This window comes from Paralichthys olivaceus, chromosome 13, assembly GCF_024713975.1.
Source record: "Paralichthys olivaceus isolate ysfri-2021 chromosome 13, ASM2471397v2, whole genome shotgun sequence".
Classification (NCBI taxonomy): domain Eukaryota; kingdom Metazoa; phylum Chordata; class Actinopteri; order Pleuronectiformes; family Paralichthyidae; genus Paralichthys; species Paralichthys olivaceus.
Window position 1 is genome coordinate 11,578,751 of NC_091105.1, and position 25,900 is coordinate 11,604,650.

Here is a 25,900-nt window from a genome sequence, read left to right on the forward strand (position 1 = left end):
CCGTCTCAATCAGTCACGATGCAGGTTAGTCCTGCTCAGCTGGCTGATGGCAGAGATGTTAGATAGGAAACACAAAATGGAGGAGGCAGCAGACACAAGCTCAGCTGGTCCATTAGGACCAAGTCTGTTTCCTGACAATCAGAATTGAGATGACAGAGCATTAAAAGACCCAGAGGAGCCCGTGAGCAGTGATGCATACTGGTGTGGGTGTGTGCACATATGTGTGTGTGTGTTGTGACCTAGGGAATAGGCCTATGGGGGGTCTTGTGGGGGGAAGGGATGGCAGGATTAGTAATAGTGTGCAGCACAGTTATTGGTCACTGGACACAAACAATGGGAGGGCTAAAGAGGATTTGTTCTGTGTGCGTACCCCCTCCTCCTCTCCTGCTGTCCTGCAGTGCCACTTGGAAGTGTATGGTATAGAGGGCGAGGCTGCACTACCCTTTTGGGGCGGCCTGTACATCTGGAAGACTGGCCTGCCCGCCTGTCTAGGACGTCCCCTCCCCCCACCACCATACAAGGCAGGGTGGGACTTGAACTACATATGGAAGAGACAAACACAGCAACATTAGTCACAAGGCCCCGTCCAGACAGGATGCGTGCATGTCTCATTAAAGTTAAGAATTGATCGTGATGTGAGCCACTGTAAGTGATCTCACTTAGGTGTGTGTGTGTGTGTGTGATTGCATAATACCTCCAGTGTATTTGTGTGATTTAATCAGCTGGTTAGAAGTTTCTATATATACCTAATTGGTCCTTGTGCTGTCACATTGACACAAAGTCATGTTCATTAAACTCAGTCCTTGAACTCTGATTAACATCACTGGCAATTAAGTCATTTAGAAAGGGATGGTTGCAGCAGGCTAATAAATTGATCCCAAGTATATGTAATACAAACCCATAAATACTGTAATTTGAGGCTGATACTGATGTCGTAGTATGACATTTTTTAACATTTAAATTTGTTTTTAAATCCAACATGAACAATTTGAATTTCGATTCTTTAAATTCTTGTTACTGGTGTAATGTGCTACATACTAATTATTGATATGTTTGATAAATGACATATTAGATTATAGATAATTCATCAGCCATGTTCTTATATATAATAATATATATAATATAGCCACACATCTATGCAAAAATCATTCATGTTCTATATTGCAATAAAGCAGATCCACCTCTCTGTAAACACTGTAAAAAGAAATCTCTAAGAGATTTAAATCATGCCAGTGTTTAATATCATCCCATCACCAATTTCTGTGTATGTAGATGCCTGAGTTGACCTGTGCAGGGTGGGCGTGTGTTGAGGAGCCAGGCATGCCTGGCCTGGATGATCCCGCCGATGCTAATGGGGAGCTCTGAAACAAAATGCCTCCTTTGTGTCAGTGAGATTTAATGAGTCTGTGATTGGCAGTGTTGTGAGCTCACCCTCGGAACTCAATGTAGACACAGACACTCCTTAACAAGGAGGGCCATTGTGTGATGAAGGTGTGTGTGTGTGTGTGTGTGTGTGTGTGTGTGTGTGCGTGTGTGCGTGTGTGTGCGTGTGTGCGCGTGCATGTTTGCGTGTGTGTTTCAGTTAAAATATAATCTGTGGGTAGCAGTCGGCTTCATGTTTAATGGAATGAATCTCTGCTGAGAACAGGCAGTCAACAATACATTTAAGCAGAAATGTAAATTACTTATTGTTTAAATTGTGCATGGTAAATTTCCCTTTAAGAGCTGTAGCTAAAATTATAACGTATTAAGTGAGTGTGATGAATGCATGCATACAGATTAGCCTATTAGCATGACCTTTTTTGTGTATCATTACATGTAGAAAAATGATCTAAACAAATTTTATGAGTTCTTTTAACATTTCAGATTAAACATAAAATGACATGTTGGATTATTATTTGTTGTTTCCAATTTATTTTCAATATTAATCTTAATCGATGGATTAATAGTTTGATCTGTTAAGTTGGGAAAAAAGTCCCTAAATTAGCTAAATGCTTGTTTTGTTCAGTCACAAAATTAAAGATGTTCATATAGTGATCATAATTATTGTAAGCATCACATACTGTAACCGTATAGTTCAGTCCCTGCGTTGCACTTGCCATTCACAGCAAAGGGAAATGTAATGTTGACTATAGGCTAATAGTCCACTGCTCCTAATCTTGTTTGATGTGTTCCAAGTATAGCTGCGCTGTGCAGTGTCACACTGTCCAGCACCGTGACCTTTCTCCAGCCCTGACTCCCTTCTGTTCTCCTTCGCAGTGGCTACCATGACAACAGAGGCAAGTGCGGTGAGTGAGGCGGACACTGAGGGCAAGCAGAAGGCCAGCGGCGCCGAGCCCGAATTAGAGAACAAACAGAAGCCGGAGGCGGCGGCGGCGGCGGCGTCTGAGCCGGAGGGGGAGCAGTCGAGCAGCCAGAAGGCCCAGGAACAGGCCTCCCAGCCTGGGCCCGCTGACGTCGCTACCTCACCTGAGGAGGAGCAGCTGAAGCCTCGTACCCGGACCTCCGCTGGCAAAGGCCTTTCTCGCCTCTTCTCATCTTTCCTCAAACGCCGTTCACAGTGCTCTGAGGGTGAGGGGTTTGAGGAAGAGAAAGCCAGGGAGGAAAAGGCAGATAAGGAGGAAAAAGCTGACAAGACAGAAGAAGAGAAGGTGGAAGAGGTGAAAAGTGAGGACAAGGAAGCTCAAGTAGAAGGTGAGAAATCTGAGGTCAAAGTAGAGAAAAAGATAGAAGAAGAACAAAAAGAACAAAAAGAGGAAAAAAAGAAGGAGACAGAAAAAGTTGAGAAGAAGGGCAGTAAAAAGAAAAAGAAAGAGGCCAAGAAGAAAGCTGAGGAGAAGGAAGAGGAGAAAGCGAAAAAGGATGAGGTGAAAAATGAAGAGGAAACTGTGAAAAATAAAGAAGAGCCGACAGAGGAGGAGAAAGAATTGCATTCTGCTGAAAAGAAGGAGGAACAATCAGAGACTAAAGATGAAGAAAATAAGCCGACTGCTGAAGTAAAAGACAAGAAGGCAGAGGGCGAAAAGAAAGAAGAGGAAAAGGTTGACAACAAGGTGACAAAGAAAAAAGAAGAAAAGGTAAAGAAGAAGGAAGAGGAAAAAGCCAAGAGGAAAGCAGAAGAGGAAGAAAGAGTGAAGAAGAGAGAGGAAGAGAAAGCAAAGAAGAAAGACGAAGAAAAAGCCAGAGAGGCCGAAAAAGCCAAGAAGAAAGAGGAGGAAAAGGCCAAAAAGAAAGAGGAGGAGAAAGCGAAGGAGGAGAAGACAAAGAAGAGAGAGGAGGAGAAGGCGAAGGAGGAGAAGGCAAAGAAGAAAGACGAGGAGAAACCAAAGGAGGATTTGAAAAAGAAAGAAGAGGAGAAGGTGAAAGAAGAGGCAAAGAATAAAGAGGAGGACAAGGAGAAAGAGGAGGAGAAGCCAAAGAAGGAAGAGGAAAAAGGGAAGAAAAAAGAGAAGGGGAAGAACAAAGGGAAGAAGGAGGCGAAAGGAGCAAGCGAGGAGCAGGTGAAAGCTCCGATTGCTGCTCCAGAGCCGGAGCTCAAAACTGAGCCGGATATCGAGCAGGCTCCTGATCAGCACTCGATCAGCAGCGGAGAGACGCAGGTGAGTGAATATTACTTTAGGAAATATGATATAAATGTCACTTTTCTGCGCACATGAAAAATGGACCTAATCCATACTGCAGATTTAACTGTAGCAGACAACTGCATGTTTTCGTCCTCCTGTTGAATTTTTAATAATGGCGACAGCTTGCTCAGCGAAAGTAACTGGGTTGTGCTGAATGCCTGTTCAAAAATGATCCATGCTGCTGAGAACTAGAGCATCAACAGCAGCAGTATGTTTGCTGTTTACTCAAGATCTGTAGTTGTTTTAATTATAGTTCTGTCATTGTTTCCAAAAAAGAAAAAAACTGAACATCATGTTCTCCCGCATTCTTTTGATCTGTCTTCGACATACTTTTGCAAAGTGTCTTGTGTTGACTCTCATCAGCCAGCTCAGGAGGAACACAAGGAAAAAGCAGCAACAAAGAAGGAGCCTGAAGCGGTGGAAGAAGTGAAGGAAGAGGACGCGGAAAAGAAGGAGGAGGAACCAGCGGAACAGGAGAAAGAAGTTAAAAAAGGCGAGGAAAAGGCAACAGAAGCGAAGAAGGAGAAGCCTGCAAAAGAGAAGAAAACAGAGAAGAAGACTGAAGAGGCTAAAGGCCCCAAACGTCAGAAAACCATGCAATGCAAAGTCACCTTACTGGACGACACTCAGTTTGAGTGTGAGCTTGATGTAAGAGGCCTCCCAAACTTGTTTCCATGTGTCTCTCTGTGTCATATGTCTCTTCAGCTAAACACCTGTCTTCCACTGTGTCTCTGTTTATCATTTAGAAACATGCTAAAGGCCAGGAACTTTTGACAAAAGTGTACGACCATGTCAACCTGCTGGAGAAAGATTACTTTGGCCTGGGACACTGGGAAACTCCAACCAACAAGGTATCCTGTTTATTTTTCTCCTCCTGTAGTTTTAGGTTGCACTGCAAAAGAGGAGCGAGATATTTAAAATGTCAGCTGACAAATTAACATGGACACTGATATTAACCTTATTAAGACACTGCCATTTAAACAGCATTTTCTGATAAACTTAACCCGAATAAAGTTGTAAACTCAGAATAAGCATTAACAAAATTCAGGCAGTGGAGAAACTGTAAGTGTGCCATGTGTCGGACATGGTGTGAGTCATTGTCATCAATGCTCTGTAACATGTAAACGGAAATATGAATGTAATATTCTATAAGCAACTCATAAACATCATATTCATAGTAATTGTGTATTCATGTGAACATAGTCACTGATAATAAACTGGTTGTGAGCAGATGGTTAATTTTTTTCCCTTTATTTTCTCCAGACATGGCTGGAACCCGCAAAAGAGATCAGGAAGCAGGTTTCAGGTGCTGTCTATGAGTTTACATTCAACGTGAAGTTCTACCCTCCTGATCCAGCACAGCTTACTGAAGACCTCACCAGGTGAGTGTTTCGAGTGATAAGAGAATAATTTTGGAAAATCTTTTGATTCCCTGTCTTGCTGATGCTGGCGTTGCATATATGTGTTGAGGCTTCAACCGAAATGCTGCTCATCCATTGCAGAACTGCATCGTGGTTCCATTGCATCACACCGCTTTCACAGTAGAAGTGGAGCAGTGGTTAAGGAAATGTTATTAATATCTCGTAAAGCAATCTTATTTGTTCTCTCACGTCTTCTCCAGGTATTTTCTATGTCTCCAGCTGAGGAAGGACATCATGCGCGGAGTTCTTCCCTGCTCTTTTGTCACACTGTCCTTGCTTGGCTCCTACGCGGCCCAGTCAGAGCTTGGGGAGTATGACCCAGAGCTTCATGGAGCAGACTATGTTAAAGATCTGAGTCTGGCCCCTGGACAGAGCAAAGAGTTGGAGGAAAAAGTGATGGAGCTGCACCGCACATACAGGTAATCAACGAGTATGGTCTTTGTACAGAGCAGCAATGGCAGTCTTCTGTTAATTTAACCAATACGTTTCATCAAGTACAATTCAACAGAGAGCAACTCTGCAGCGCTTCTTCATTGTCAGTGTTTAATGATCCCAACAACAAGGTTTATCTTTTAAAAGACTCTTCTCATCTGTATGCTTCCAGGTCAATGAGCCCCGCCCAGGCAGACATGTTGTTTCTTGAAAATGCCAAGAAACTCGCCATGTATGGAGTTGACCTGCACCAAGCCAAGGTAAAGTGTTTTCTTGTATTTACTGCCTAGATTAATACTTGTTGTGGGGTTTTATGGGAATGCCAAAGCCATTATTTTGTAGTAGCATGCTTGTATTACATCAGAAGCATCTGGATTTTAATTACAAAATTGACGTTAGTCCCCTCGCAGAAAAAAAGCAGAGATTAATAACGTTTCAAACTCACTGACCTCAAACTACATGCCCTCACCATGTGAGAAACTCTGCCCCCTGGTGACTGTTTACTAGAAGTGCTGAACAGTTTCCACCTGTTTTTGTGAATGCAGGATCTGGACGGTGTCGACATTACACTGGGGGTTTGCTCCAGTGGTCTGATGGTTTACAAGGACAAGCTGAGGATCAACCGTTTCCCTTGGCCCAAAGTGCTGAAGATCTCTTATAAACGCAGCAGCTTCTTTATCAAGATCCGGCCGTCAGAGGTAAATCTGAATTCAATTTAGTTTTTTTCCCTCATCCTAACTACAGCTCCACTCCACCAACATCCCACCTTGGAATGGTGTACTCCTACTAATTATCTTAAATTCATTTATAGATGGAGTAATCCCATTTTATATGCTAATGTTGAATTTATAGTGTTGGATTATTATCCCATTATTGTATTTCACATTATTCTGAACTATTTTAGAACTGTTGTGTGCCTGTTTTTGAATAAACAAATTGGTTTAACTTAAATTAACAACTGGGTTAATCAATTTGAATATGGAATTGATTCAAATAAAAGTTAATAGATTTCAATAATTGATACAAGACAATTCTGTAAATTAGCCTCTTAATATATGGTGTTTTATTTATTCAATTTTTAAAAATGTTTTAATATTTTGATGTCGAGACTTTCAGAATTGACATGATCCATTGTTTGTTCTTTTAAATCCGGCTCTTGGATAAATGTTTCATTATGCAGATTATTACTTGAACATATAAATTATATGCAACTCTGACTTTATTTGTTTCTTCACCTTCACAGCAGGAGCAGTACGAAAGCACAATCGGTTTTAAACTGCCCAACTACAAAGCCTCAAAGAAGCTGTGGAAAGTCTGTGTTGAAAACCACACGTTCTTCAGGTTAGAGCTGGTCACTCTAACCTTGTTCTGAATGACATTTCCCTGCCTGGTAACAGAGGTCAATTGCAGGTTCTGCCTATCCTTAGATAATTGGCTCACTGGTCTCTAGCTTAATCCCTATATTGGCTCGATGGCAGTTCATCCACAGATGAAAAGCCACATACACATGGTCCTAACCTTGGAATAAAAGCTCCAAAGGTTTTCTCTGAATGAGATAAAGGGTCAAATTTGTTGCATAACAATATCTATAAATATATTTATTATTATTATTATTTTTTTTTTTGAACCCCTTGTTTTTAGCTTTGCTAAATTGATGAAAGTGTTGGGTGGATGATATTAAATGAGTGTATCTGTCCCTCAGGGTTTCAACAGTGGAGCCTCCCTCATCACGTCGCTTCCTCGTCTTAGGCTCAAAGTTCCGGTACAGCGGGCGCACACAGGCCCAGACCCGCCAGGCGAGCTCCATGATCGACCGCCCAGCCCCTCGCTTCACACGCTCGGCGAGCAAGAGGCTGTCGCGTAACCTAGATGGAGGTAAGTGTCTGAACGAGTTTCGCTATCACTGTACCGCACATGTATCTCGAATTTAAAAGCTGCTCTCTGACTTGTCTCGCTCCTGCAGCTGGAGATGACACTCTCCAGTTTCTCTCAGCGTCATCCATGTCTGAGAATGATGATTTGTGGTTGATGCTGGGGTCCGACAAACCTCAGCCTCCTCCTGAGTTCCCAGGTACAAGAAACTGTGTGGGAGTCCGCCAACGCTTTTTGGCATAGATGCAGCATTTATTTTCCTCTTGCGCACTAAAAGCCTCATCGCATCATTTAACATGCCCATCCTTTCTGGATCATTTGCTTTCATGCTCGTTAACATTTGAAGACATTGTCATTCAGCTTTGGCACGGATGCTTCATTGTCAGGTAGGTGACCTATTCTGACATGCGGATGGTGACGCCCACCTTGGACTTTCCTTGTCATGATCCTGCCCCATTGCCTTGGTCACTGAGTGATCTATGAAAGAAAGAACAAGGAACTTCACATGCTCAGCTGCACAACGGCATTTCCAGTCTTGAGGCTACTCTTCCTCTTTTTTGCATTTTAAGAAGTTACTGCTTGATGTGTGTTGCACAACAACAAATTTAATTTGCTCACTCACTCATTACTTCTCCAGTTGCTGCCATGAAAACTAGAACTTTAACCACTCAAAGAATGAGAGGCATCGTTCTTTCAGCGTTGTACTAACCTTCAACAGTTGTCCGGTACAAATGCTTGGCATCTGCCTTGGTCTCTCCAGCAAAACATTACATAACTACAGTGACCTTGTCATATCTTTGCAGCCAGAGGAGAGTATAATCAGACCTTCATTCAGTCCGGGGAGGAGGAGTGGTCACAGGCGGTCACAGTGACCTGGCAGGACACTGGTCAGACTGGTTCTCAAACCATCAGCCAGACAGTGGAAGGCCAGGGGTCTACCTTTCTGCATCACCATCCTCCATTTCCCATTGTCCCACCTTTTGATTTTGTGAAACAGCCAGGTATCGTCACTTGTAATTTAACAGTTTGGCATCAGGAACTCTAACCTTGCAATACCTAAGATACATCTGCCATATGTGTGTGTGTGTGCTACATTCACCCCCAAGGCTTTCATTGAATCCACACAGGTGGAGCAGGTCTGCTTATGCTGTTTGAGAATTGATTTGGTTTTTCTCATCTATGGAAGTGCTGAGTATTTTGTGTCTGATTTTATCAGCTAAGCTCAGCTTGACAAACATGAGCTATGTGGACAAGCTCTTGCGTCCTGCACTGAGAGAACAAGATGATTGGTTCCTGTATTTTGACCGAATCTCCCGCCTGTCTTCACTTGTTGAAAAACCATGTGAGTTTCTTGGTGTGACTCTTGTGTGGACACGTGACCTGCAAACATTAATGGATTTTGAATGCAATTTGTGAAATATGTGATCTGTCTGCATGACAAAATCTTTGATACATGGTTCATAATTTTACTTTCACCTTTGCTCCTCCCAGTCTCTCCCCACGCACAGTTGCAGGTCCAGGATAACGACGAGCAGGAGCTGACCAATGAGAAGGTCATTGAGAGGCTTCAGGAAACGGTGACCTTGGTGGAGAAGCTGATAGAGGCAAATGCTTTGGAAAGGAAGCTAAGGGAAGTGAGGGATTTGGAGGAAAGGCTCCAAGAAGTGGATGAGATGGCAGAGAAACTTCAAGAAGTGATAGAGCAAGAATTAGGGACGGAGGAGGTAGAAAAGTTAAAAGAGGAGGAGGAGGGTGATGTAGAGAAGATAACAGAAAGAGTGGTGAAGAAATCTGTGAGAATGATAGAGGCAGAGGAGGAGGAAGTGGATGAACTGGAAGAGCAAATCAAGCAGGTGTTTTTAAAAGGTTTGTTGCCTGAAGAGGAAGCGTCCGAGGTGAAGCAGGAAGCTGAAAAAGAGGTTATTGATGTGAGTCTGTTAGACGACAGCTTGAGGGAGAAGCTAAGTCGGATAGAAAAGGAATGGCAAGAAGATGTGAAGGAGAGGTTTGGCCCTGAAGATGTGCTCAGCACCACATCTGTAGTGGCCCAACAGAAGGTGGTGCGTAGGACTAAGAAGAAAGTGACTATTGTAGATGAGAGAGATCAAAAACAGAAAGATGAAGAAGACGTAGAGGTTCAGACTATGGTAATAGAGGAGAAGGTAGAAAAACAGATGTGGCTTAAGACAGATGTGCTGGAGGAGAGGATGGAGAGAGAGGTTACTGAGAGGCCTCAGACTGAGATGGAAGATAAAGATGTCTGGTTAATTCACTTTGACCGTCCTGCATATAAACCAGGTACAGTTTTTTATTGTACAAACAGCTTTAGATCTCTACTAATCTCTAATATTAGAAAGCTTCCCCTTTTGCTCTGGTGTGCCGTTTACATTTAACAGTCTAATCTGAAGTTAGAGGAGAAGTGAACAGGCTGGTAACCAGCTCGTTTTAGATGCTCTTCCCTTTTGCGTTTAAAAAAAAAAAAGTGAAAGTTTTTTTTGAAGAGTAAAGTTCTACATATGTAGGACTTACTGTAGTGGAAGTGATGACAGTTAAGCTCATCTGATATAAATGTCCTGTTGGTGCAAAGGGGGGTGGGGACACTGAGAATATCACTGACCCAGGTTTTTCAATGTCAAAAACAACAAACTAAAAGTAACTCAGAAAGTAAATACTCCGATTAGGCTAAAGCCTTATCTGGTCATGACAGTGAAACTAATCCTGGATCTGTCTGTTTATCTCGATCCGCTTCTTCCTTTCATCTTGCTTTAATGTAAATGCTTTTTGCGTAATCTTGCATAAAAACAAACATTTAAGAAAACATCACCTCCTTTTAACCTTTTAACCAACTTTATTGTTTCTTTTCTTTGAATACATTAAATTAAACATGAAATATGTTTGCTACCATGTTCAAATATTGTGTATTTTTACTCTTATTAGTTGTCGCTGTGGAACACGCCCAAGTAGAAAAAGGCGAGTATTTCATCTCAAAGCCTGAGATTACAGCAGTTGAAGAGAAAACAGAGATAAAAATAGAAGAGAGAATAATACGAGAAGAGCAGGGATGGAGTGCACCAGAGATCCCACCACCACAGACCATCACAGACAGAGAGGATGACTGGTTTGTGTTGTTGGATGTGATTCCCAGAGAAATTCCTTACGTACCTCCAGGTACTCTCGAAAATCCACTTATGACTTATGCTATGTTTTGTATTGTGCTTGAGCCACTTGTGCTAAATTGGTTTCTTTTGAAATATCAGTCATCATCAAGGAGCGAGACCAGATGGAGGCTGAAAGTATCGTCTCTGTGGTTGGAACTGCAGCTGATGAGATTAGAGAAGTAGTCGTTGAAGAGAGAAAAATAAAAGAGGGGGCTCCGAGACGTCTACAAGAAATCGCACATGTGCTAGATGAGATTACCGGAGAAACTCCTTATGTAACACCAGGTGCTGCTAAAATCCACTTACACCTTATATCATCCTTTTTACTGTGCTCGCCACTTGTGTTTAACTGTTTCTTTTAAAATATCAGTTATCTTGAAGGAGCGAGACCAGATGGAGGCAGAGAGTTTTGTCTCTGTGGTTGGAACTGCATCAGATGAGGTGATTAAAGTTGCGGTTGTTGAAGAGAGAAGGATAATAGAAGGGGCACCGAGACGTCTACAAGCAATTGCACAGCCGCCGGTGACAGACAGAGACGATGACTGGTTTGTGTTGCTGGATGTTGTTCCTAGAGAGACGTCATATGTTCCGCCAGGTACCGCTAAAAATCACCCGCAAATGCTTGGCAGCTTTATCAAAGTAAAGAACTACCCTGAGCTTTGCAGATGCTATTACTCCTTAATAAGAGATTCTGTCTGTGGTGTCTGAGGGTTTGTATCTCCTTTGTCATAGTTGCTGTTGTGCAGCATGTTGAAGTGTCACCAGAAGAAACTGTCTCTCTGGTTGAAATCACAACCATTGAGCAGAAGGAAAATCAAGTGGAGGTTGAAGTAGAAGACACACAAATAAAACAAGAGCTCAGTGAAACACGAATAGTTGCACTGCCACAGGCTGCGAAAGAGATAGAAGATGACTGGTTTATCCTGCTGGATGTTCCAATTAGAGAAACAGCATTTGGGCCACAAGGTATTTGCCAAACTTCTCTTACTGTCCTTCTTTGTCCCTCCGTAAATACTCACATTCCTATTTTGTCACTTTTTTGTGACACAGTGCTCATTCATTGTCTTTATCATTAGTTAACATGATTCAGGTTTATCCTGAGGAAAGCATTTCTGTGGCTGAAATAATAGCAGTGGAGCCCAAGAAGGAAGTTGTGATTGAAGATATTGTGATGCAAAAAGAAGAAAAGAAGCTGCCCATGCCAATAACTTCAGAGCTGAAAATATCTCAGCCTGTGAAAGAGAGAGATGATGACTGGTTTCTGCTGCTGGATGTTGTTCCTAGAGAGACGTCATATGTTCCGCCAGGTACCGCTAAAAATCACCCACAAATGCTTGGCAGCTTTATCAAAGTAAAGAACTACCCTGAGCTTTGCAGATGCTGTTACTCCTTAATAAGAGCTTCTGTCTGTGGTGTCTGAGGGTTTGTATCTCCTTTGTCATAGTTGCTGTTGTGCAGCATGTTGAAGTGTCACCAGAAGAAACTGTCTCTCTGGTTGAAATCACAACCATTGAACAGAGGGAAAATCAAGTGGAGGTTGAAGTAGAAGACACAAAACAAGAGCTCAGTGAAACACGAATAGTTGCACTGCCACAGGCTGCGAAAGAGATAGAAGATGACTGGTTTATCCTGCTGGATGTTCCAATTAGAGAAACAGCATTTGGGCCACAAGGTATTTGCCAAACTTCTCTTACTCTCCTTCTTTGTCCCTCCATAAATACTCACATTTCTATTTTGTCACTTTTTTGTGACACAGTGCTCATTCATTGTCTTTATCATTAGTTAACATGATTCAGGTTTATCCTGAGGAAAGCATTTCTGTGGCTGAAATAATAACAGTGGAGCCCAAGAAGGAAGTTGAGATTGAAGATATTGTGGTGCAAAAAGAAGAAAAGAAGCTGCCCATGCCAATAACTTCAGAGCTGAAAATATCTCAGCCTGTGAAAGAGAGAGATGATGACTGGTTTCTGCTGCTGGATGTTGTTCCTAGAGAACCTACATATGTGCCTCCAGGTACACACAGCCTTTAAATGTCTTTTCACACATGTTGCACCAAAGGAGAATCTCAAGCTGTTTCCAGACATGAACTCTGGAAAATGTCCAGTCCAATTTTCCAAAGTTTGTCTTTCAAATATGAAGAACATAGTATTAGATTGTCTGGGTCAGATGCTTTCACAACAGTAGGAAAGTTTCCGGGACATTAAGGTGATGGGTCCTGAGTAGAGCAGCCAGGAGGCAGGACATGACGTAGAAAATCCACTTTGGGAATAACATGGGTTTTTTTTTAACAGCACATTGACCCCTCCGTCTGGCCTTATCACAAAAAGCTCTAGAATCCCATCTTCATTCCAAGTTGACATATTTTTCATCACAAGATATTTCTGATTCATGTCCATCACAACCCATCTACTTGGTTGCTGTGAGTTTTCCTTTCTTGCTCTTACATCTTCTATTTTACTTGGGGTGGCAGGAAAAGTTCCAGAAAATGTTGGGAGCAAGTGATTTGGAGATTTTTTTTCCCATGCACAGCCCCTCTTGAAGATTTCAGGAACATTTGTGGACACCATTGCATGTCTGAAAGCAGCTTTAGACTCACACAAACAACCCAGAAAAATATAAGATTCTTCACTTTTGGCTGAAGCTGATGTTTAAGTTGTTTTTTTTCAGTATCTCTGGCAGTGCCGAGCCAAATTTATCCAAGTGTTGAACCTCAGATTGAAGTGAAAAGCATAGAGATGAAGGTGCGTCAGGTTGAACTTGACCCGATTAGACCGCAGCCGCCCCAGACACAGCCAGAGAGGGACGACTGGTTTGTGCTGTTCGATGCTATTCGTGAAGAAACAGTGGTGGTACCTTCAGGTATTCAGTTGATCTATATTTGAACCCACGTCAGAATGCTCTCTGAAACATATTTTATGCCATTTTTTGTCTGAACACTTGTGCATTGGATTTACTAGTGTCTCTCAGTTCCCTTGACATTAATCTATTTGTGCCAGTTTCCCCTGATGAGATTATTGTGGATTTGAGGAAGACGCTTGAGGATGAGGTGACGACCACAGAGACTAGAACATGGAAGAAGATGATAATTGGTGTGGACAGCAGGCAAGATGAGACACGTTTGTCTGAAATCAGACCAATCCAAACGGCACCGCCGTCAGAGAGAGAGGGAGGAGATGATTGGTTTGTCGTGTTTGACGTCATCCACAAAAAACCTGTTTTCGTGCCACCAGGTACTTCATATCTCCAAAGGGTCTGCATACACTTTGCTGAAAGCCTGAAATCTGAAATAGCTCCGTCAAAATATTTGCATCAGATTTATTTACCTTCATGTTTCTGTGTTAGTTGCTGTGGTTGAGCATGCTGTCGATGTTTTGGCTGGGAGAAAGGTGGAGGATGTTTTGTCTATTCCTCTGGATGTGACCCCTAAGAAATCAGGTATTAACTGAATGATTTGTTCCTGCTATGCACACAGACAGCTCTACTTTAGTGTATTTTTCAATTCACAGTAATTCTTTTACATTTGATGCGCACCTGCCTTTATGTTTCTGTGTTAGTTGCTGTGGTTGAGCATGTTGTCACTGTTGTGGGAACCACTGAAAGAAAAGTGGAAGATGATTGGTTTATTCTTCTGGATTTGACTCCTAAGAAATCAGGTATAATTTAAATGATTTATTCCAGCTAAACATACAAACATTTCCATTTTAGCTTTAGTATATTGTTCTTTGACATTTGAACAGACGACAGATATGTAATGAGTCATGTAACAGTTCTACTCATATTTAGCTGTAAGGTCATCTCACTGTTAATGCAGGTGTCCTAATCATTTTTACTTTATTTCCACAATAAAACCTGGTTGTACATTTGAATTAGTTGCTGTCGCTGAACGCATCCAGTTACCAGCAGAGGTCAGAGTTCCAACTGCCATTGCCAAAAAGAGGGTCACTATTTCCGAGACGAGACCTCAGTTCGAGAAACGGATCCTGGAGGAAAGACATCCGTTCATAAAGACACATGTCAATGAGGATTGGTTTGTTCTGCTAGATGTTGACCGCAAAAAGTCAGGTATTTTTGTCTACATGTTTTGTTTTTTTGGTTTGCAGGTGAACAGCTTATACATGTTCACGCTTTTCTCACTCCATGAATCGCTTATTAACTTTTGCAGCCTCGCTGTTGAAGAACCTTCTCACGTGCTTTGTTTTACATATTGAAGAACGAGTTTTCTCGCTCTCGGCATTTCATCAGTTTCAACCACAGTGAGCTTTTTAGCTCTTTGCAGCCTAACATCATCTGCCTTTGCATCCATCTTTGGATGGTAACAAGAACTAAACTGCGCTTTTGCCCTCATTCCTCTTTGTGAATATTCGCTTCTTGCCCAAGTTAACAAAGCGTTTAAGGTACAGTATTCTCCTGCAGTGTCTGCTTTAACTCGATCACATCAAGGCTTGAGAGTGTAAGTATGAAGTTTGCGTATCGCTGTTGTCCGTGTCTCTATGTGTTATAGTTGCTATTTCAATGTTCATTTTACTCACTGAGGATTTGATCATGTCTGTTTATAGATTCTTATCTCCCGATAACACATTGAGCTAAAAGATGTTTCCTTTTGCTCACATTTCCATTTGGTCTGTCTTGTGTCCAGTAATGATCACGCAAAGGGGTACCCGTCCTGTCAGTGCTCCGGTCTTCTCCCAGGCTGCTCTGGCCGAGGCAGGGATCCCCATGGCCCCCCTTGAGCAGCCCCAGACCTCCACTCCTATCAAAACCAGCCGCCAGGAGGAGAGAAAGCTGGAAGTCACTGTAGAAACCGTGGAGCCCTCAAAGATTGAGGACGTTACTGAGGACAAGGTAATTGATTCCTGTCATTACTGTTATCTCATTAAGTTGGAAAATCATATATAGTTAAGAGGATATCTGGTGCCAGTGAAAAATCAACAAATTATTTATGATGTGTCCTTACAGTGATTAAGGTATTTTGACTATAGATGATTATAGACATAGGAAATACGTTATAGCCGTTAACGATGATAGATGCTGAAGCAGCGAGCAGAGATTGTTCTCTGTGTCTGAGCATGAACTGTGTCTCTCTTGCTGCTGTAGCCAGCAGTGTGGAGGGACCAGGGAGAAGTAAACTCTTCACTGATATCCACCATCAATGGGGACATTCAGGTTAGTGTCAGACACTAGCCTCTTGCATGTCAATCCATAGAATACACGATTTCAGCTGTGTGTGTTGAAGCCAAAAAGCACAGGATGCTAACTTGTGACCCTCTCTCCTCCCTGGGGTAGCACGAGTCAGAGGTCACAAGCACGGAGGTGGTGCGAATGCGAAAGGTCAGATTCTGAACCTCGTCTATGTCTCTGTAGCCATTTCTCCGCCTCCATTCTGATGATATCGAGCTTCTCATCCAAAAGACTAATTTCACCCTCTTCTCATGTTGTGCTTCCATACGACTAGGTCTTAAGTGAAACCCACGTCAGATTCGATGCTCATACAGTATATTATAAGAGGTAGAAGAATGTTCACATAGATATTGTACACAGTGAGTGAACATAACTTTAATATCAACAGATCATGCTTGTCTAAAATATGTTTCACACATAGAAGCTTTTTAAAGGTTAACAAACATTCATCTCTTCTCATTGCTTGCTGTTGTAAACCTTGGAATGTACACATGCATGATTATAGATTACTAAAAAGGGGCATGATACATGGTGTTATATCACATTTCTTTCAGTCCACCATTTCTTAGCTCATTATAAAAATGTAATCTTGTGTCAATCTTCTCCTAGAGCCTTAAGTTCATTGCTTCATTAGAACATTTCAGTTCAGCCCCAATGGTCATTTGTCCCCAAACTATTTTGCATGCTGTCTCCTCACAGCTCCTCTTGTCTGTTGTATTAACACGGTAGTGAACTTTGTAGTGTGCATGTCCGACGTGTGGCGGTTTGAAGCCTGCTTACACGGATACTGAACCAAACCTACACTTTTTTGTTCTTTTCATTTTTCACAGAAAAGAGCAAAGAAAATTGAGAGTGACTCAATTTATATCAGACATAGCCTTTTAATGTTGGAGGTTTGTATCCCTTCTGGAGACGTCTTATCCCGAGTTGTATTTTCTTGCTCTTTGGCACAGTGGCTCCTGTTTTAATATCACGCTTGCATGTGGCATGATTCACACTTCTTTGCATCAGTTTTAATGTAGATTACATGATAAATGGGTGTATGTGTGTGGCAACATGTGTGACTCTAATCTGGTTGTTTTCAGGAGAGTGCTGTTGAACCTGTGATCAGGGTTCCTACTCTTGCATTGATATACAAACTAATGATCATGATGTGGTCTAAACACAGACAGCGAGCGCTTTTTGATTTTCAACCCAGGATTCACAAGCTGCTCCATTGTTATATGATATTTATATTTTTCCCAGATCATCAGTATTCTCCTGTTCCTGCTTCAGCTTTCTCTACCTCCATTTTATTTTCTAACTTGCTAGTAATGCATTGCAATTTTCTCAGCAATTATACAAATTCAATCTTTTGACCATACAAATTATAATCTAAATAATTGGGAATTTTACTGGTATGTATGAAATAAATGAGGTTTGGAGAAACACTTACCATTAAGTTGCTCTTCGGCATCACAATAAGTGAACAAACACTCGTGTTCGTTAAGTAGAACAGATCAACTTGATGCTAACTGTTGCCAAATCAATGCTGCTGCTGTTGCTTTTGTTCATTTGTGCTGAATGAACAGGTTTCCATTCTGAGGCTTCGTCTCTGACAACTTTACCATGTCTGCCACTGTCTCCTGCTCATTCATTTGCAGCCTGTTCTTTCACAACATGTTTCACTGTGAGCCTAATGCTGTGAAATAGATCCTTAATGCTGTGTTGTGTAGTTCATAGACTCCACCCATGCTGAACGCCAAGTGATAATCGACTCTGATAAATCACGGCACAGACTCCTCTAAACCTTTTTCCTCTATAAATCAAAGTCTGGCCTCATTACTCACTGCCAGAATTAAATTACACTAAAGGAGTCGCTGATAATCTATCAAGAATCCACATAGTATGATCGTTCATATTAATTTGCCTCTCTAATTTATGTTCATTTAGAATCACAGATTAACCTTGCTTCTGCTTATATATTTAATCAGCAGTAAATCAACAAATTCTGCAGAAAAGCAACATAATCTGACTTTATTCTCTCCTGTCTGTTAATCTCTCCTTCTCTCCCAACTATGAACACACCATTCTATCCTTTCACTCCCCATCCAACTTTCACCACATATCCTCTCTTTATACATTTCCTCTGTCCACTTCCTGTTGCCCTCTTTCTGCCCCACCACCACCGTCACTGTCACCTCACTGTCCTTCCCCCTCGACTTTCCTCTGCACAGGAGTTCGATAAGCCTCAGGAGGACCTGATCAGGCATCACGCCAGTATCAGTAAGCTAAAGAAGAACTTCATGGAAGCTGTCCCGGACCCCAGGCCCAGTGAGTGGGACAAGCGCCTATCCACACACTCTCCGTTCCGCACCCTGGGTATCAATGGTCAACCTCTGCCCAGTGCAGATGGGGTAAGTCTGTCACAGAGAACACCTGCTGTCAGTCAGTTCTGGGATTGGATGAAATCATGCAAATAAATAAATTTTCAATAAATTAACTCAATAACGTCTTAAATTCCTGAACTGACTTTTGTGAAGTTGAACTATTGTGCCTCATCCCATTTGTTTTCCATGGTTTTACAATTTCAGATTCATTTCATTATTGTACTCCATAGGAAACTAAATCACAACACTAATATGAGCAGTATGCATGGATTTGTGATGGAATAGAAGAACCTGAAATTCTATTTCACATCTTGTGGTTGACTACAATTTAAAACATTAAATGTTGCAGAATAGTATATTCATTTGTATAAATTGAACATTCAAACAATCTGAGGCACGAGGGGAATCAGGCTCTTCAAGTTGCCATTCCTGTTCTTGTTCTCTGACATTTTGAGTGGATCATGTGTGCATGTACAGACCTATTCAAGACAATAGCATGTGGTATGTAACACATGCATGTGTATGAGGAATGCGGTTTGACTTGTTGAATAGGGTCTGTACTCTTGTTCTTTCACTGATGTGACTGAAGTGGTTGCAGCAGTCTGGGATGTGTTTAAAACTCTTGAGAGCTTCACTTTGGTTCCTCTTACCTGCACTGGAAGCATCTGAACCCTGACAACTTCGTATTGCATGACTGACAGTCCGGACTTTTGAAATTGTACTGCATGACTCAGAGATGACCACTCTCTTGAATATTTTGCACGTTCTGACACTGAGCAGAATTTCCTTACCCCCTCTCCTTCTCCTCTGCCTCTCCTTCATTGTGAAGCTATTTTAACACTTAACATTTATGTTAAGTCTTTTCATGCTGCTTTTACCTTTGTTGGCTGCTGCTTCCTCCAAGCATTTCTTGTTTTTCCTTTTCGAGACAAGGCCTCAGTCGTTGTTCTCTCTATAGTAAGTGATAATATGAATTCCAATATGGAACTAGAATGTCACTTGGTTGAGTGCATACCTCTGCCAAAACCAAACAGTCCCCTTATGACACCACATTTAAATTTAAAACGGGTGAAAATGTCAAATAAAAAACAGTGTTGAGAAAGTGATCCTTTGCATCAGTGCCAAAATTGAATGGGTTCTTTTCTGGCCCGTGTCCCATCCTTCCAACAAGTTTCATGGAATTCCATTCATTAGTTTTTGCGTAATCCTGAAGACAAATAATCCAACAAACAAACAAATGGACCGGGTTGAAAACCTAATCTCCTTTGCAGAGGTAACCAGTACAATTGTGCTATTACTGGCATTAATAGTTGTAGTGCAGTTAGAATTATTACATTAAAGCTTTAAAATTTAAGTGGACCAGAAGCACAACAGCAATCTAGTTGAGTTGCTGTCTCATGAATAAACAAAGTTTAGTGTTCATTTTGCATGCACCTCAGAGACATCGTAACAGCTTGGACATAAACCAATTGGAGATTAAGACCCCAGAGTATAATTGTGTTGTCAGGATGCATTAAAGTTTCACTGAAATCAGAGTAAAGCTACTCTGAGGACTTGGAGCCTGCAGTGATGCTGGTCATCTAAGCTAACATACAAAGTGTTTGATGGAGAATAGTTCAAAATATGATAATAATAATAAATTGTTAAATGTTAAAGTGGAGTGGACACTCACTGTTTATGCTCAGCTTTGTTAGCTAATTTGTCTTTCTGTATAACGTTTAGTTGAAGTAAATAGAAATGGCCTGGCACAATTAATTAACAAAGGGGACTGACCACACATATCAAGATTGGTTCAACCTTTTAGACTTTTCAGTTTATTCCGAGCTCAGTTAACAGATGTGATACGTCCCTCAGACCATGGTCAGGGACATTTCACAGGGGGCCAAGACTTAGTCTGACCAATATTTAGTGTTTGGGATATTTCAGGTGTGAAAATGCCCTTAAATGGTGGGGGTGATTAATAACAAAATGCACTTGCAACAGGCTCCAAGCTACATCTAACACACCACGATACAGGAAATCTAGAGGGACTCAGTTAATCTTGGCTTATTGTAATAGTTCTTCTCACAAAATCTGTAAAATGCCTTCTTTTTTATTCCTACCAGTGTGGATGACTTGCTGCCTTTTCAGTCTTGAGTGGAATGTAGGACATGGAAATAAAATGCATGTTAAAATGCATGTTCCAATAACATTTCCATGCCCTGGAAAAAAACACTTACACTATGAGAGATCGAGATCTTTAAAGATAGGTCTTACAAGTGCAGTTCACTGTCGGTCATTACAGACATTTCAAAAAGATTCCTCCCTCTCATCTCTCTTCCCTCCTTCCTCCTCCCTCCCCCCTCAGTTTGTCATCCGCCTCCCGCGCGGCCCCCTGCTAGACTTCTACTCCAAACGCAGCTGAGGGGCAGCCTCGACCCTGCGGAAACCCCACACAGGTGTGAGTGTGACCCGTGGAGACCGCACCTAGTCGCACCTAGTCCATCCACCCATCAAACCTCTCGCTTTCTCTTCTCCTCCTTCTTTCGCCTCCTCTGCAACATCACTGTAGCATTCTTCATCCTCTCATCTTCTGCTCCACTCGAGAAGCTGCCCCCCCCCCACTGTTTTTTCTGTTCTGGCCTCCGTGGGAAAAGACTTCCATTACTTTTTGTTTCCCACTGCAGCACAGTTTCCCTGGTTTCTCCAGGCAGAAACAGACAGGTGCTCCAAAGACTGATTCAGACTGAAATGACAATCAACCGTCTACTATTTGCATTTTCTGTGGTTTCACTTCAACCTAAAAGATACCAACCATGATTACCTGACTTTTATCTGTTTTGTAATGTCAGACCATATCACTTTGAGCCTGATTTTATACACACTCTGAGGTACATTTGTAATGTCAGTTGTCTTCTGATATTGTCCTTGGATAAGCTGATCACTGTGATGTGATTTTATGTATATATTTACTTTTAGGTATTTATTAAATTCTTTCCTTGAACACACATGACGCAATCACTGGAAAACATTAATCTCAGACCTAATTTTATTCTGGTTACTGGGAATTTTCTTTGTCACAGTAAAGTGTTTCCTGTGAACGGAGACGTCAAGGCAGCTTAATTGTAATACTTATTAATCTCTTTGTCCTTCACTGGTTCTTGGCAAGACTTTAAAGAGATTTCTTGTTGCATGATGTTTTTGACAATCAACTTTGACCAAAGAATAAAAGGCATTCCATATACTTCAGTACCAATGAGTGTTTGTTCCTTTCAGGGAGCGTAGATTTTGTCATTCAAATTTCAGACTGGAGTCTATGACTGTACCAATATATCATGTCATTTTTGTAATCTCTACCTCTTGAAGATTCAAGAAAATCTATTTAATTCCGACACAGTGTCACTCATTAGACACAGTTCCCTTATGAAACCACATTTAAAGGTCCAGTGTGTAAGATTTGGGTGAAAGGAATCTATTGCCAGAAATTGAATATAAAATAATCCTAGGGATGTTCCATCTAGTGTGTTTCATCTTTATTGTACAAATTGTTGTTATATTTATCCTAGAAAGGGCCCTTTATATTTGAATACTTCTACACACTGAACCTTTAAATTCAATAGATCTGGATTTTCATTTGGATCTGCACAGAAGTGTGCACACCTCTTTATATACAGTCTATGGTGCACACTCATAAATATCTGTCTCCCTAAACTGACACTGGCATGTTTATTCAAGGTCAGGCATTAAGTGAAGATTGAACACTACTGTTTTTCCTGTAGGTCTGTTAAAATGGATACTGTGTGAAACTATTCACAGTTTTTTATTATTGTATAAATATCTTTAATCCTTGTAAATTCAACTTGTTATACCATATGGATAAGAAATATTTCACCTGCCCATGATCACATGGTGACTATGTTTTGTCTTTTCTAGAGTGTGTGCATTAGTTCCCATTGCAATGGTTCAGAGACAGAGGCTGCGTGTGAGGAAACCAGCAGCAGTTTGGGCTCATCAGGCGTACCCAGGCCCGCTGTGTGCCTCAAGACAGAGCCTGATAGAGTCGAGGCCCACGGTGCTCCTGTTGAGGAAGAGTTTTGTGATCAAGATGGTGTTGTAGTTTTTGAAACTTCATTGGTGCCCATCGTAGAGGTGGAGATGGCACAGTTGCCTGCCTCCCTCGAGCTCGACCGTAAATCTTTAGATGAGACCCAGGAGGAAGAAGAATCATGTCCTGCAGTGTCGGAGCGCTCTGGGAGGAGCGATGGTCCACAGGTCATACGCTGCTTCCAGGTAGTCTCCTGACTCCCTCAGGGTGATGCTGATTCTGTCTCTGCTTGGCCTCTGTATGATTTTATGGCAGCCACACTTGCTCACTTCTTTGCAGCACCATGACATAAAATCTGTGAATCTGTATTGGGAGAGTTGTGGTGTGAATTATGCCATTTATTGGTCAAATGTAACTGCTTGCTGCAGATGTGTTGCACAGTGGTGTGCTAAGTTCTTCTCAACTGAGGTGACGGGTCGCTAACATGAACACGTTCTTTATGCATTTATTTTGCTTTCATCATCTTTCCAAACCCACTTCTAGCTTTATATTTTCCGTTTCCCATTCCTCTGTGATCGCTGGTGGTGGGAAGAGAATTAACAGTTGTTAAGGTTTTTGTTTCTAAAAATATTAATCAAAAGAAATTTGGTGAGGAGAAAAATGAGATAAAATGGTTGCTGTGTGGTGCCAAGTGTCTGGTTAAACAGCCACTCATGGAGCTATGCTCCCATCCACAGCCCCCTCTGGTGCAGACCCAGACAGTCACCATCACGGCTGCCTCCAACTCCTCACCCACTGGCATCTCCACCACAGAGGTCCCTATCGTCCCAACCAAGACCATCACCTATGAGTCTTCAAAGGTAGGGGCTCCAGCACCTGCTCAGCCCAGATCTGTCTCAGCTGCATAGCATGGAGGGGATTGCAGCACAAGCTGACTATCGGCAGGTCTGGGAGGACCAGGCCAGGGGCTCCACAATGAGCATGAGGCAGCATAGAAACACCCCTGGCTGAAGCTCAGGGATCACATGATCTAAAATGATTACTCAGTCCACATTTTCTTTGCTGTTTGTCCTCAGGTGACAGTTGATGGGACAGACGAGGACAAAGACAGCACAACTGTGTCCAGCTCCCAGACCTCAGAGACCACTAGTGGCACCACGGTCACCACCACTACCACTCACATCTCAAAGGTCAGCACGACAAATCCAGCACTTGCCTTCTTCAGTGAAGTATAATTTGAATTGCCTCTTGGTTACATATTTTTTCTTCCCTCTACCAGGTAGTGAAAGGTGGATCCTCAGAGACTCGTGTGGAGAAGAGGATTGTCATAACTGCAGACTCTGACATTCAGCCAGAGAAGGTATGAACCCTCCACCCAGGACACTAAAACAGTACCAGTCAGAATATGGGATAGCTGTCTTTTGAATATGAAGCTAGAACCTGGACATGAATTAGCTTCGCATAAGTACTGGATACAGGGAAAGTAAAAGAAAAGCGAAGAGCCACAGTATCGACATCCTATAAATACATGTGCTCGACCAATCACGAGTCAGTGTGTGTGTATATATATATATATATATATATATATATGTATATATATATATATATATATATATATATATATATATATATATCATTCAATAACTAAATAAAACCTTCAAGGAAAAGTTGATGTTTTAGTTTGGTCCACTAACATGGAGGAGGCAGAGTGTATAACCTATACTCTAGCCAGCCACCAGGGGCGACCAAGATGATCTGGCTTCACTTTTGTCTTTAGCTGGGAGCAGTGACTTTGTGGAGCCCTTATGCTAAGCTAAGCTAAACGAATCTGCTGCTAGCTGTAGCTTCATATTTAAATTGTCTCATCTAACTCTCGACAGTAAAGTGTTTCTACAGATGATGACGGCAGTTTTGACTTTTCCCATCTTGCAGGAGAAACATGGCGGAGCATCAGCATTGTAACCGAATCACCACTTTCATTTATTTCTTCAACTCTCCACCTCCGCTACCCCGTCATTGGAGTGCAGTGAGCAGCACTCACTGACCAGCTCGATCTCCGCACACAAATATCCAAAAAGAAATATCTCACACATCTGCAACTAAATGTATTAATAACCTGAGTAGATAAAATGTCGATTTGATTTTATTTCCCAGTCGAGCTGTTCATTGTAGGTAGAAGGCGGCAGCACAGGTTTTCAGTTTTTATTAAATGCTTATCCTGGTGTTCGAACAATAAGCTTAGCAAATACACTTTTATTGGTTGAAAGACAGCATTTTCAGTTATGTTTGCTTTTAAATGCTTTTATTTTCCTAGTTGTTTTTAAATTGTTAATTTTATACAAATGCACTGTCTTCGTGCTAGTTTAGACACAGTTTTAAGCATTTATCCCCTTGGTGCTGCGAGGGAACGTTAAGACTACATTCAAGGTAACTCTTGTTGCTTGCTTGTCTATTTATTTCAGGAGAGAGCTTTTTTTTTTCTAATGAAATGACATACCTCACATTAATATGTGAACAAAGATATTCTGTGCTTTGGACAGTTTGTTCACTTAGTTCACTGCTCAGGTACGAAAACGAAAACCTAAAATCTTTTTTTTTCCCAAACCAGCAAAGGAACCGGTAGCCTACGTGTCATTGTAAAGTTTGAATTACAAATTGATCTATTTTGAAATATTTCTCTATTTTATAGAATTGATGCTTTTATAGTATTTGTACAAATCCAGGTTTTTAAGTTATTCATATCCATCTTCTCATGAAATTGTAGGTTGCCAATGTGCTGTTCAAATCTTAAGTCTTGCCTGATGCCCTGAATCATTCTTATTCGTTTCCTCTTGTATTCCACCAAGTTTATCAAACCTTTCACAATTTACTTATGACAATGGAGTGCTTCCCTCAGCCCTGTTTTATTCAGTAGCATAGAAGTCAAAATTGCTTTCAATATATTTGGTTGATTTAAAAAAAAAATTTAAAAAAAAAAGTTTTTCAAGCTGCGGTCTGTTTATCTCAGGTTTTGATATTCTTTGTAAGACTACAGACCTCCATGACTGTATGTGAAATGTCCATATATGTATATCCATCCCTGTTACCCTACATTAATGTACATTTATGTTCAGCTGAGTGAGGTCAATTAATATAAAAGCTTGTCTGTCACAGTAAACACATGTATAAGAGGTGAAGGCAGCTCTCCCTGTATATGTGGCTTTTCTCTCATAGGAGCACAAGTTGTCTTTTTTACATGTTCTACTATACAGTAATTTATTTGTAAAGTAGGAAATGTTTCATGTGAGTTGATGTACTGTGATGTTTCAACACAAGCTGGTTTCCACTGAAGATGTCACAATGTTAAATATTCTATTCATTATCAACCAAGTTTGTAAAAGCCTTTTTACCATATAGTCTTAGTAGGTTTGCTCTCTCACTTGCTGTTTTCCTGGATCTTTCCATAGAGGTGGAAATAATTTCAATTCGATCCCTTTTTAGATAGAATATTTGTTAGCAAACTTTTTTTTTACCCAAAAAAGAAGTCATTGGTATTGTAGTTACATGGACAACAACAGCAAAATCCCCTGGAAGAAATTGTAGAATTCCACTTGAAGAAAATTAGTTTTTAGACGATGGAAAATATTGTTGCTTTGTGACTTATCCGTCTTTTTATGAAAAAAATAAAATACGCATTATTTTGCATTCCGGTGGGCTGTGTGAGTGAAGCACATGTTAATGAGCTCTTGGTAAGACATAAATATTTCATGCAATTCACTTTTCTCACAGTGGATGTGGTGCCATGCTCAATCTACTTTGAGGAGAAATGTGTCTAGCTTGCAAT

The 25,900-nt window shown here is 41.3% G+C and overlaps 1 protein-coding gene across 20 annotated transcripts in view; it reads left to right on the forward strand.

Annotated features, from left to right (window-relative positions):
- The window catches only part of LOC109633361 (uncharacterized), a 34,957-nt gene extending 9,196 nt beyond the window's left edge, over positions 1 to 25,761 (forward strand). For 5 of the 20 annotated variants that reach the window (XM_069536950.1, XM_069536952.1, XM_069536954.1 and 2 more), the window contains 35 exons: positions 2,260 to 3,599; positions 3,987 to 4,271; positions 4,370 to 4,474; positions 4,887 to 5,005; positions 5,245 to 5,463; positions 5,649 to 5,736; positions 6,022 to 6,174; positions 6,720 to 6,817; positions 7,179 to 7,351; positions 7,440 to 7,547; positions 8,152 to 8,349; positions 8,565 to 8,690; positions 8,840 to 9,646; positions 10,286 to 10,516; positions 10,606 to 10,791; positions 10,877 to 11,101; positions 11,239 to 11,472; positions 11,583 to 11,813; positions 11,951 to 12,178; positions 12,289 to 12,519; positions 13,174 to 13,365; positions 13,503 to 13,736; positions 13,849 to 13,941; positions 14,061 to 14,159; positions 14,377 to 14,568; positions 15,143 to 15,348; positions 15,601 to 15,669; positions 15,790 to 15,834; positions 16,515 to 16,577; positions 17,901 to 18,080; positions 21,966 to 22,322; positions 22,815 to 22,937; positions 23,154 to 23,267; positions 23,357 to 23,437; positions 24,010 to 25,761. In XM_069536950.1, the coding sequence (XP_069393051.1) occupies positions 2,260 to 3,599; positions 3,987 to 4,271; positions 4,370 to 4,474; positions 4,887 to 5,005; positions 5,245 to 5,463; positions 5,649 to 5,736; positions 6,022 to 6,174; positions 6,720 to 6,817; positions 7,179 to 7,351; positions 7,440 to 7,547; positions 8,152 to 8,349; positions 8,565 to 8,690; positions 8,840 to 9,646; positions 10,286 to 10,516; positions 10,606 to 10,791; positions 10,877 to 11,101; positions 11,239 to 11,472; positions 11,583 to 11,813; positions 11,951 to 12,178; positions 12,289 to 12,519; positions 13,174 to 13,365; positions 13,503 to 13,736; positions 13,849 to 13,941; positions 14,061 to 14,159; positions 14,377 to 14,568; positions 15,143 to 15,348; positions 15,601 to 15,669; positions 15,790 to 15,834; positions 16,515 to 16,577; positions 17,901 to 18,080; positions 21,966 to 22,322; positions 22,815 to 22,937; positions 23,154 to 23,267; positions 23,357 to 23,437; positions 24,010 to 24,039 (7,463 nt within the window). In that variant the 3' untranslated portion in view covers positions 24,040 to 25,761. Of the gene's footprint in view, positions 1 to 2,259; positions 3,600 to 3,986; positions 4,272 to 4,369; positions 4,475 to 4,886; positions 5,006 to 5,244; positions 5,464 to 5,648; positions 5,737 to 6,021; positions 6,175 to 6,719; positions 6,818 to 7,178; positions 7,352 to 7,439; positions 7,548 to 8,151; positions 8,350 to 8,564; positions 8,691 to 8,839; positions 9,647 to 10,285; positions 10,517 to 10,605; positions 10,792 to 10,876; positions 11,102 to 11,238; positions 11,473 to 11,582; positions 11,814 to 11,950; positions 12,179 to 12,288; positions 12,520 to 13,173; positions 13,366 to 13,502; positions 13,737 to 13,848; positions 13,942 to 14,060; positions 14,160 to 14,376; positions 14,569 to 15,142; positions 15,349 to 15,600; positions 15,670 to 15,789; positions 15,835 to 16,514; positions 16,578 to 17,900; positions 18,081 to 20,400; positions 21,277 to 21,965; positions 22,323 to 22,814; positions 22,938 to 23,153; positions 23,268 to 23,356; positions 23,438 to 24,009 lie in introns of those variants that run through there. The other 15 variants (XM_069536968.1, XM_069536965.1, XM_069536956.1 and 12 more) reach the window with 15 other exon arrangements.
- The last annotated feature ends 139 nt before the right edge of the window (positions 25,762 to 25,900 follow it).